The sequence below is a fragment of the Nematolebias whitei genome, chromosome 2 (genome assembly GCF_014905685.2).
Source record: "Nematolebias whitei isolate Nwh7 chromosome 2, NemWhi1, whole genome shotgun sequence".
In the NCBI taxonomy this organism is placed as follows: Eukaryota; Metazoa; Chordata; class Actinopteri; order Cyprinodontiformes; family Rivulidae; genus Nematolebias; species Nematolebias whitei.
Genome location: NC_056499.1, coordinates 41,612,181 through 41,624,830, shown reverse-complemented (window position 1 = coordinate 41,624,830; position 12,650 = coordinate 41,612,181). Strand labels below are relative to the sequence as shown.

The window sequence follows — 12,650 nt, the reverse complement described above, 5'->3', positions numbered from 1 at the left end:
GTTGTAGTCAAATACAACTGGTTACTTACCTGTAAATGTTATATATATATATATATATATAATGTGGGAAATGTGCATTTATGTACAGGATAATTTGCAGATTAAGCTATTTAACAGAACTTTAAACAGTGACATACAACAAATTACTTGAATACAACAAAATACACTTTTCCCTCCAGAATCCAACATGGTCATTTTTATTATTTGCAGAACAGTTACCAGTTGTATTAGTCTACTTTTCATGCATTAAAACATGGGTCTTAAAATCCAAATGTTATAAAAGAATACATATTGCATTGCTGTCAACCATTGAGTTTTAACTAAAAAGACACATGAAGCTATAGTTAACTTTCAGGATTTAACAGTGGTGGCGCCCCTATATATTTGATCAAATTGGGTGAAGGTACACAAAGCCAATAACATAAAATGCATTTCTTAAAAATATATTTTTTCAATGACTTGTAAGGGTGGCTTAATTTTGTGGGAGTACAGTTGATTTTGAGTGGGTAGCAGTCCTACATGGTCAGAAAAAGGCTTCAATTTCAACATTCTAAAAGCCTATGTCCATCCATCCATCTAACCAGCCATCCATTTTCTTATCTGCTTTTTCCCGTATGGGTCACAGGGAACTGGTGCCTCTTTCCTGCAATCACTGTGAGAGATGCAGGGTACACCCTGGACAGGTCACCAGCCCATCACAAGGCCACACAGAAACAGACAATACAAACAACCATATTTGCACTCACACCGATGAATAATTTTAAGTTACAAATAAACCTCATGCATGTTTTAGTCTGTGAGAGAAAACTGTAAACCCACAATTTCAGAGGAAACTGAAACTATGGGAATAACAGAATATTAAGGTAAAGAGGAAACAATATTGATCTCAAATTAGGTCCAAAATATACAAAAATTAAACAACTGCACTAACGTAGCTCAAGACATTTTGCTTCCAAGCTGTGTAGCTTTATCTGTTTAAAACCGGTGAGTTTGGAGTTCCGAGCTTGTAAAACTATGGAAAACTCAACAATGTTCTGTCAGGCCATCTGGACGGTTTCTTTGTTTGTTGAGACGTTTCATCTGGGGGGAAAAAAGAAACTGTCCAGATGACCTGACTGAGCATTGTTGGATTTTTACCTGGATTATTGAGCATGAACTTTGGTATGAAAAACTCAGCTATGTACCGAGATTCACATGCAGATTAAACTACACACCATGAAGAGCCATTAGCATTTTTCTTTCCCTGGCTCACAAGGGATGTTGTGATCACATGTATGAAGTTGTGAATTAAAGTGAAACTGACTGGGAATCAGATTTAATTCTGCAATGTAAGTTTTAGAAAGCTAAAATTTGAGACCACCTCCACTGTTTGATTCCTGTTTCAAGTAAACAACTTCCTTTCTCAATCTTTCTTTTTTTATTTTATTTTAACTCAATAAGTGTCTTTAGTAAAAAAAATAAAAAGTCTGCATTTAAATTTTATTTTATCATTTTTATTTGACAAAATATTTCTTTTGTGGCCATAATATTTGGGAGAGATGGGGTAGAGGAAGGGCAGCCAACCTGGGACCAGAAATTTGCAGTTGGACTCCCAGCCATGCCCACATATTGTGGTGTTTCTGAGCAAGACACCTAATCCCCAATTCTGTCTGGGCGCTTACATAGCTGCCCACTGCTCGACCTGGGTGTATCACACGTGTGATGGGTGAAATGTAGAGAACTAATTTCGCCATTGTATGGAAACATACAATGATGGCAACACATAGCACTTTACTTTACTTTCCTATATTTGAAAAAAAAATCCCCTATCAGTACACACTAAAGGATTTAAAAAAATCTGTTTGCCTATGACGTTGTGGTCTGTGGTGAGAACAGGGAACAGGTGGAAGAGAACTTGGAGAGGTGTAGATATGCACTTTAAAGAAGAGGAATGAAAGTCAGCCGTAGTAAGACGGAGTACATGTGTGTGAATGAGAGGGAGGCTGGTGGAACAGTGAGGCTACAAGGAGCAGAGGTCGCAAAGGTGCAGGACTTCAAGTACTTGGGGTCCACTGTCCAGGAAAATGTAGAGTGTGGTAAAGAGGTGAAAGCAGGATGGAGTGGATGGAGAAAAGTTTCAGGAGTGATTTGTGGCAAAAGGGTGTCAGCAAAGGTCAAAGGAATAGTTTACAAGATATAAATAGCTATGTTTACATGCACAACATTTTTTGATTGGATTGAAATGTTTTCAGATTAAATAATTAAAATGTATTGTTTACATGGGCACCATCTGTTCATGACGAGCGTCTACATGCAGCGGGCTTTTATTCTGAACAGAAGTACTGGCATGTGCAGAGTGGTAAACGCTCCTTAAAAACACCACAGAAGAAGAAGTTCTACTTCCGGTTTATATCCGGGATGAACGTAAACAAACCTGAGTGCCCAAAATGGACCCGCGACAGGCTTTAATGACGGTAGAAAAGTTACTGCACTCCCTGACTGAGCTACAGGTAATAAGAGATCATTTTGAGCTCTTTCATCGTTTCTAGTAGAAATATTGTCGCTCACCGACCAATTTTTCTTCCCCGACATGCTAATATTATTAGCATTAGCCAGGCGGAAATACGTGAGGTAGACATAGGTCACACATGCGCAGTCAGGTCAGTTTTTCACGATCAGAAAAAAATGAACAGAGTAAGTGTTTACATGCGAACCGGTCAGATTATAAATCGGTATAAACCACCCATCTCATTCTGATGACCAATTCTTTCGGATCGAGCTAAATCAATAAAAAAAACATCAGAATGGGGCGTTTACATGGCACATTTTTATACCGAATGGCCATTTCATCCGATTACTTATGTCCATGTAAACATAGCTAGTGGTGGGACCAGCTATGTTGTACGGTCTGGAGACAGTGGCATTGACAAAAAGACAGGAGAAAGAACTGGAAGTGGCAGAAATGAAGATGTTGCAATTCTCCTTAGGAGTAATAAGTTATTGCACAAATGGAGGACAGTCTGTGCTTTCGTCTGTTTTCTTTGAGTTTCTTTTGTCTTTATTCCATTTTTTGATCCTTGTGTTTGACTCGATGTTCACTGCCCTTTTTCACCCTCTCCTCAGTCTCTCCAGCCACTCATCACTCTCACCAGTTTGCAATTAGTAATCACTCCAGGTGTACTTCATTTCTCACTCTCCTCTGCCTAATTTAAACCTCTCCTCTCCACCACTCAACGTCGGCTCATTGATCTGTAATGCTACAGATGTTCCGGTCCTCCTCGTACTTCCCTCAGTCTGTCATGCTCCTGGTTGCTCCATGATCTATGTCAGTTTTGCTGCCTCGTCAGCCTTTTGTTTTCGTTTATTTAATAAACGCCTTTTCATTAATTTCCTGCTCCTCCTGTCTGCTTGCACTTGGGTCTGACCGCTACACATCGCTATAATGGACCCAAGTAATAAAAACAAGTTTGAGAATTTAAAAGCGTTTGGCGATTACACACTCGACAAAAGTTGACACTGTGAGCGAAAGATAAAAAAAAACAAAGAAAAACAAACACAACCAAAGTTTGCTGCGACTGTCAAGCCAAACACATTAGTGCTTCCATCTTGGATTTTAAAATGCAGAAATATGACAAATTACATAATTATCGTATATAATAAAAGTTCTTAAAATATATTAAAAGTCTTTTTCAATTATTTTATATAATACCAACAATTTTGGGGGTTTAATCACAAGCTGAACTTTTTGGAGTACAATTGAAAAGCTCAAAAATGGGAATTTGTTACTCTGTACTCCATAATTACAGATACAAGAAAGAAGTATCTCATAATAGTTCAATTTAGCATGGGATTTGATGAGGCGTTGCTCTTTGAGAACAGCTGGTTTCGTATTTTTGGAGCCAGCAGAGCAGAGTTGTCTTGCCAACAACACAGATCTCACTCTGCATCATTACGCCGCCGTTTAGAAAGCAAGTCCCACGAGTCAGAACTGTCGCTCCATTTGTTTCACTTATTGTGCACTTACATTACAGTGGAGTTACTTAACTCTCATTTCCTCATATCAGTCTCAGTCTGTGCAAGTGCTTCTGCGAGCACAAGTTATTTTCCCTAATAGGGAATCATGAGCCCTCCGAGGCTGGCATATTGCAAAGTTTAATTAGGAATAGCAAAAAATACACACAGACTTTCTCTTTATAAAGAACTCACACATAAACAGAGCGACTAATGCTGTGTTTATGTCTCATGCAACAGCATCGCAATGCAATAGTGGTGAACTCACTGTGACACTGAGCTGGCAGAAGCCAGTTCACTCTCTCGCTCCGACTCCAGCTCGAGGTCTTCGGCATAGCTGCTGTTCCTCTGTAGTGGGGTGGGGGGCTGGGAATCCAAAAGGGCATGGCTTCTTTTCACTGCACAGTCTGACACAATCACATTCATTTACATTTAATTAAACGACACAAGCAGGGACATTACTTCAACATTTTAACAATGGCAACCCTTTTCAATTTTATTGCCCATGGCTGAAAGGCAAAGAAGAATAAAATGCTGTTCTACCTCGATCCTCATGTGTGTCTTTGTGTATCTGTTTGGTCTGGACAAAAAGAAAACTTCCAGAAAGTAACAAATGAATGTACTGCACATCTAAAATATATAATCTTTGGAGTCAACCTGTTTCAAGATGGCCACCACAGCCAAGTGAACTGAGAAAACAGCAGAATAGCAACGACTCAGTCAATTTATTGATACTATGCTGCATGTAGCGGAGAGGAATTATCATTACGTACTCCAACTGCTGCTTATTGTGCCTACACTTTTGACAGTAACTGTTTGAGTCAGTGCCTCTCAGCGAGCAGGTCCTTGGTTCAAACCCCGGTCCAGGGGCCTTTCTGGGTGGAGTTTGCATGTTCTCTCCGTGCATGTGTGGGTTTTCTCCGGGTACTCCGGTTTCCTCCCACAGTCCAAAAACATGCATGTTAGGCTGATTGGTAACTCTAAATTGTCCCTAGGTGTGAGTGAGAGAATGAATGTTTGTTTGTCTCATTTGTCTCTGTGTGTCCCTGTGATGGACTGGAGACCCGTCCAGGGTGTACCCCGCCCCTCGCACAGTGATTGCTGGACATGGGCACCAGCGACCCCCATGACTCAAAATGGAATAAACGGGTAAAGATAATGGATGGATGGATGTTTGAGTCAGAGGGCAGCACGGTGGCGCAACTGGTAGAGCTGCTGCCTCTCAGCAAGCAGGTCCCTGGTTCAAATCCCGGTCCGGGGGCCTTTCTGGGTAGAGTTTACATGTTCTCTCCGTGTATGCGTGGGTTTTCTCCGGGTAATCTGGTTTCCTCCCACAGACCAAAAACATGCATGTCAGTCTGATTGGTAACTCTAAATTGTACCTAGGTGTGAGTGAGAGAGTGAATGGTTGTTTATCTCTATGTGTCCCTGTGATGGACTTGTGACTTGTCCAGGGTGTACCTCGCCCCCAAAATGGAAGAAGTGGGTAAAAGATAATGGATGGATGGATGTTTGAGACAGCACTGGTAGTCTGTTAGCAAAGTATCTCATTGAGATTTAACACTGACTATACATCTGCTACTGGTTAACAATAGGCAACATTCCAATTCAAGATGGCCACTGCTATTGATAAACCTTAGCCAATACAAAATTGTTATAGCTTAGTTTTAGGTTTTTTTTACAGATACTGAGCTGATTCCTTCAAGTTAAGCTTTTTGCACCTGCTCCCCTCTTTCATAAAATGGGGATATTAAGTTCTACATTTTTAGCTTTCCAATATTTTTTATGTAATGATGTGATCTGTATCACCTTTATTTTATTACAGTGTAAGACCAATACATTTTGTAAGTGTTGTGAGTGATGCGAGAATCACTCCATCATAGTAAAGATTTTTGTGTTTTGTTCATTTTTCCATGATCTTTTTTTCCATCAGTTATTGACGCATGGCATCTAGATGTGGGTTTAAAAGGTCACCGTTAAATGGAGGAGTTTCTTCTTTAAACGAGAGCCAAGACTGATGGTTAAATGTTCTTGATTGAAAAGATAAGTTTGCTCGCTCCAAGTTGGTTTAGAGCAGAATTGGATAGTCTGATTGGGTCTGCTGGTGCTGCTTCATTGATCTCTACATTTCCAGACATTCTCCCCCAAGACCTTCCCAGATGGTTTTGTGTAGGAAACAATCTGGCATGTCAAATGAGGTATTTGATGGATTCTACAACGTCATGTATCTTATCAAGATTGTAAGGGTCTTTTTTAATTAAAAACAGTCCCACATCATCAATGAGTCAACACTACTCTTCTGAGGTGCTTTTCCCTGGGGGCTGCCTTTTATTGACTACAAACCTCTCATTTTAGCTCCAGTTTTTGCCTCATAGTGTGACTCTGCAAGAAGCTCAGCAATGTTTTATGTGTTTTTTTTTTCTTGAGCCTTTTTATATAGTTTTGATGTACAGTAGTCCCTCGCTACGTTGAGATTCGACTTTCGCGGACTCGCTCTTTTGCGGTTCTTCAAAGTAAGAGTGGACATGACACACACTTGGCTGATTGATGGATGAGCCGCACAAACGGGATTCTTTATTTAGAATAAACTATTTTAAATGATTTAGCACCTGTGTGCAGCTCACAGGTGGAGCGATAAGCTCCCCCTGCAGTCTGTCATGATCTCCTCTCTGCCACGCCCACATTTGTGGAGGGTTAACCGTTTGCTGTCCAGATGCACTGATCGCCTGTTGTCTTCCAACTTAAAATTCAAAGTATGTCACACCGTAAAACCATCATAATCCCAAACTATTTAAGTGTTAAAAGTTATTTTTAATTATTTCAGAACTTCTATGTTCAGTTGTTTCAGTGTAATTCATCAAGAAGTACATTTCTGCTTCGTGCTGTGTCCCCTAAGCCCCGTGACAAAACGAGGGACTACTGTACATGGTATTTGATTTTAAACTGCAATTTATGACACAACTAAACCTTTCAAGCCATTGGCTTAAAACATCCACTACCTTTTGATTCCTACCTTTGTGTTAGCTGAAACTGGTCCTAACTTCTGTCGTCACATGATGCTTCATTTTCCTCTGAAAAATTATATAATTTCCCATTGGAGATTAGTAGAGTACCAAAAAAGAAATTGAAATTAGTGTTTCTATGTTAATTCTTTTGCATTTGCAGCTAGGTACTTTTTCATTGTTCACTGCTTTTGCATTCTTCCTGAAGTGCAAAAGCACTAACCAAAACTGGCTTTTTAAAATACTTTTTTGTACTTGGGTGAAAGAAAAAACAAAAACATTTATGAATTATACACCCACCTCATTCATTATCAAAATAAGAAACAAAAGCTTGAAGAAGTCTTACTCAATCGGTCAACTGAAGCGTTACACAATTTATCCATTGTTTCACAAAAGCCGGCACTTAGACTTTAGAGGTAATTTATTAAAAATGTAAGTATTTTTATAAGCATGTATTTACTAGCGGGGAACTGTATGAAAATGACTTGTGTGTTGCTTTCATCCTCCTTGACTCTTTATCATATTGCACAGTCGTATGAATATAATGAATTACATGGGGGGTTTGGTGTAGAATGGTGGGTGGAATGTGACAAAATTAAATAAATAAATACATAAAACTTAAATGTATCATTTATTTATTCAAAACATCGTTAAATGTACAATTAAATTATGAAATGCACAATAAATTAATTAAATGTCCCATGAAAAAAAAATGTACCTTTAAACTTCTTTATTTCACCATGTATTTATTTATTTAATTTTGTCACAGTCCACCCTCCCTACTGGTGAAGTTTGTTCCCAAGTCGAGTAATGGTCATGTAGGTAATCTGGACAGTTTCTTTTTTATGGAAAGAAGTTTCACCCTCTATCCAGAGGGCTTAATCAGTCTGAGGAGTCCCAAGTAAATTGTACAAACACTAAATGAGTGTACTGCTTAGTGGGGATAACTGTTTACTTGGGATTCCTCAGACTGATGAAGCCCTCTGGATAGAGGGTGAAACGTCTTTCCACAAAAAAAAAAACTGTCCAGATGACCTGACTGACTATTATTGGGTTTTGTACCTGGATGAATGAGCATGAACTTTGATGTCTTGCTCCCAAGTGCTTCTTTCACTGTTTTATATTCACGTTTCATGGTCATCACAGTTTCAGAGAAGGTGGGGGGCATTCAGCTGCTTTCACTTTTCAGTTTAGAGATGGCACCACATCATGCACCTCATAGAGTTGTATTCAGGCCTAAAACATCCGACTCGACCTGGCCAGAGCCGGTAGGCATTTTGTCCTTTTTGACCCAACCAATTAACTGTAATTACATGCCCGAACCTGAAAATAAATAAATAAATAAAGCTTTTACTGCTTTTGTAAGCAAATCAGTTTGACATGATATTTTAAAAAGGTATTTCAAAGAAAGGGAGTTACAAAGATTTCTTGTTTCACCAAATGGATATTAACATACAAAACGAATAGCCTAAAAAAAAATCTACTCTAAAGATAGGTTATTATACAGATCAACAAAAATATTTTTAGAGAAAAAATTATTTGGAACAATATAGAACAATGCTATTTTAATTGAATGCACTGCTCACTTGGGCTTTTGTATGTTAAGTTGCAGATGCTGCAACTTTCTTCACCGCAGATGACAGCAGGGTGCGGAGCGGGACATACTATCCATCCGGCCGGTCAGCAGACGCATGCGGCCGATGATCCGGTGAGCCATCTGAAGCTTATTGGGACCTTTTTTTTTTTTACCTCTTCCAACCGGCCGGTCAGCAAACGTGCACAACTGATGATCTTGTTGTCCATCTAAAGCTTAAGACTGTTTTTTTTTCCCGTTTCAACCGTCCGGTTGGACCTGAGCATGCACCTGACACACATCAGCAGGTTTCACCATGCTGGCTTTGTAGAGTGAGTCCTCCCATTTTTAGCTTTTGTTTAACACTTTTCAGCTCCATTATGTCGCTTGTTGTGGGTCACTTGCAAATCCTCAGATGTGTGCTAAAAGGAGGGTGGGCGGGGCCACATGCGCAATTGTTGCGCAATGTGCCAGCGCTACTAACTTCTGCACTCTATTTTCTTTCTTTCTCATCCTCAACATTTAAACTTACTGCTTCCTCCTCTACAAGTAAATACAGAATTTTATATTGTGCATTCTTATTTAGTTTTCTTTGTGCTGTGTGATTCGTAAAACTGCATCAAAAGCCCGAGACAGACCCGACCCGCCTTCAAAGCACATAGTTTTGGACTGATCCAAACCAAATTTCGGGTCTGGCACGGGTTCAGGTTATGAATCGCAACTCTAGCACATCGACATTAAGTCGATGATGTGATTTTTTTAAATGAAAGATTTTCCTGCTGGATGACACGGCGGCCCAGTGGTTAGAGCTATCACCTCTCAATGAGAAGGTCCCAAGTTTGCCTCCCAGCCTTTCTGTGTGGAGTTTGCATGTTCTCCCTGTGCACATGTGGGTTTTCTCCTGGTACTCTGTTTTCCTCCACCAGATCAAAAACATCCATCTTGAGTTAACCGTTAATCAAATGAGGTGTGAGTGAGAGTGTGAACGTTTGTTTGTCTCTGTGTGGCCTTGTAACGGAACGACAGTCACAGCACAAATATTCACAAGAAAAAAGACTGACGTGTCAACATTTAGCCGTTTTTCAAATTAATTTCATTTAATTTATTAATGATTTTTTTCATTACACTAGGAGTCATTGATAAGTGCGGTGTATCTTAATGTTTAATGTAAAGTTTATCATCCATACCACAGTAACTGGTCACCAGCTTTGTATGAAATTAAAAAAGTAAGTAATTAATGAGCATATAAATAATGTGGAGTTGCTTGCAGAGTTGTTGATGAAGCCAGCATAAAACTGAGGTGCTTATCCAGTCTGGAGAAGCGGTGTTTTGAAACCACACCAGTTAGAGAAGTGTGATACAACAGGTTCATGGTTTTGACGTGTGAAAAAAGGTGTGAAGTGACACTGCTGTAGTTGGTTTGAAATGGAAAGTCTTAATTTGAGCTGTTAACCAGAACAAATGCAGCTTCATGCTGCTCTGACAGGCAGATTTGTACTTTCCTTCACAGAGTTAAGTAAAAAAACTGCTCTGACCGCGTGTGTGACATCCTGCACATGCAGTTATTTTTTGTTAAATGATCAAACACATCAAATTTAATAATTTTGCTAAAAAAAGCCATATTTATGTGCTAATGTTATTAAATTGCATTTACAGCCAGAACATGCTGCTTCTGCTGCTTGCACTGGGAACAGTGACCAAAAAGAAACAAAAAGTGGAATATAACGTAACCTGGAGGTGACGAGCTGAGCTGAAGGGAAAACAAAGACGTCCACGACTGCTGACGATCTGAAGCACAGAGGCAGAAACATCACCACAATCATACATTATATTTTTAGTATTTGAAGCACACTTCTAATTAGTCGTAAAACTCATAAGACAACAGGTAGAAGTTAAAACAGACAAGACAGTGCAAGTACAAAGGACACGTGCTGAACACGGACACTAACAGCAGCTCACCACATCCTCCCAGTGCCTGAGGTCCTGCTAAACCAGGCGCACATACAGAACACCACAGGTGGGGAAAAAGACACAATTGAGAAAATGGGCTAATATTCAGGTGAAAGAGGCAGAAGCACAATTTAACAGAGAAACGTAAAAATAAGTCCTAGATTGTGTTCCAAAATTAAAGGTTTTAGCTACTATTTAATAAAAAATAAAATAAAAAGTGTTAAAGTGGCACATTTAAGAATTTATTTAAAGTATAACACCTAAAATGCAAAGTACCAACTACAAGCTTGTGGCACATGAATGACCACATTCTGAAATGTAGCAGATGTAATGTTACACAAACAATTGTCGAACAGAGGCAACAGCTTCATCTTATTTCTGGTTAATACCACTCTCTGAAATAAAATGAAACATCACACAATAACCAGACAACAAAGTAAAATGCACAACTTAGGTTTAAAACAAATACGGTTGTGAGCACAAAGACATTTTCTAAGTAAATGTGTAGATACTCATTTTACCCATTTTTATTAACTAATGATGTAATAATTGAAAACAAAAAGTTAATTGAAGCGATGATTATGATTCATTTGATTTTGTTGGCAGAGAAAAGGTCAAAGTAAGGCATAATTTTATTTATTATGACCTATAAACCTGCATCATGAAGGACCCCACTCACCCAGCACACACACTTTTTGCCCTGCTCCCCTCAGGACGGAGGTTGAGGAGCATTAAGTGTAGAACCACTAGATTGAGGAACAGCTTCTACCCTGAATCTCTAATCAGGATAATCACTGTGAAAAAAATCGCATCATGTTGCTGCTGATCTATTTCATGTTGCTGCTGATGTGTTTCATGTTGCTGTGTTCATTCGTGCTCATCTGCTCACACAGACTCATGTTCGTGCTGCTGTTGGGCGTATTGTTTTTATACTACTAGTGCTGAGTGTATTTTTAGTTAACGTTTCTTTTTGTTCATATCTTAGATCTTATTACTGTTTTTCTTTTACATTTTATACTTTTGTTGGATGTAACTGGGCATCTGTGCACACAATTTTGTTCCACCACATGTACCACATGTGGTGTGTAGGATTGACAAACAAAGAAACGTGAAACCTTGAATAAACATGAACAATAGGTGATGTGCGCTGACAACGATGTGTCTCTGGGACACTGTAAGGGACCAAAAGCAATATAATAGTTAAAAATGGACTTTATGAAGCATGTATAAGATATTGTATCTTATACACTGCACACAAATCAGTCTGAAAGCTGATAATGTGGGTCAGTTCAGCTCAGTCGGTCAGCAGAAATGCTTAGATAGAACAAATTTCACATCAAAGCATCTTCTGTGGTTCATTCATTATTTACTTCCAAACCAAGTAAATCTTACCTAATACAAAGAAAACATCAAGATACATAACTAAGCCAAGGTATTTACTGTTTACATTAAAAAAAAAAACATATTCAAAACTTCTTTTCAGCCCCCAAATGCTCTTTGGGGTGGCAACTTTGGAAAGACAACCTCCTTAAAAGTCTGATAGGAACAGTAGAAGCTGTTGGGCAAGAAAAGCTCATGCAGCTGATGCAGAATTTGTTGCAGTTTCATAAAATGTAACAGAGTTAATTGAAGCATGCTGTGGACAGTAGATAAGCAGCCTGTAGACACTGATTCACTGAGAGGAGTGAGCTGACATGCATGCATATCTGCAGAGTTATGGTAAATGCTGCCAGTGTTGTGAGAACTAAGTGTAAAGATAACCCATTTGCACAGTTGGACCATCTGCAGGTTTTTTTATGTTAGCGACTGAAAGGAACAAGGTTATATAACCAGACAGTACAAAGAGAGCTATCCAATTAGATGTTACAGGCTGGGTGTGCTAAAAGTCTTCATAATTATCTCTTTTTAAAACACACCGTCCCTTCTAGGATCTTATTTATTCTTCTATGAACACATGATCCATTAACGCTGCACATGCAGCCCAGAGAATAATGAAGGTGTGTATGCAGTTTAAATGAATCTTCTAAAGGACAACATCTTCTAAACATGAGAAGAGCATCACTGTCCATCCATCCATCCATCCATCCATATATCCATCCACCACACATCCATCATCCATCCATCCATCCATCCAT

At 39.1% G+C, this 12,650-nt stretch overlaps 1 protein-coding gene across 1 annotated transcript in view; it reads right to left on the bottom strand.

Moving 5' to 3' along the window:
- Positions 1–12,650, bottom strand: part of kcnq1.1 (potassium voltage-gated channel, KQT-like subfamily, member 1.1) — a 58,517-nt gene that overhangs the window by 11,333 nt on the left and 34,534 nt on the right. Inside the window, exons 9-11 of the mRNA XM_037694505.1 lie at positions 10,525–10,548; positions 10,297–10,353; positions 4,259–4,388 (exon numbers count right to left, since the gene is read on the bottom strand). Coding sequence (XP_037550433.1) covers positions 4,259–4,388; positions 10,297–10,353; positions 10,525–10,548 — 211 coding nt within the window. The remainder of the gene's footprint in view (positions 1–4,258; positions 4,389–10,296; positions 10,354–10,524; positions 10,549–12,650) is intronic.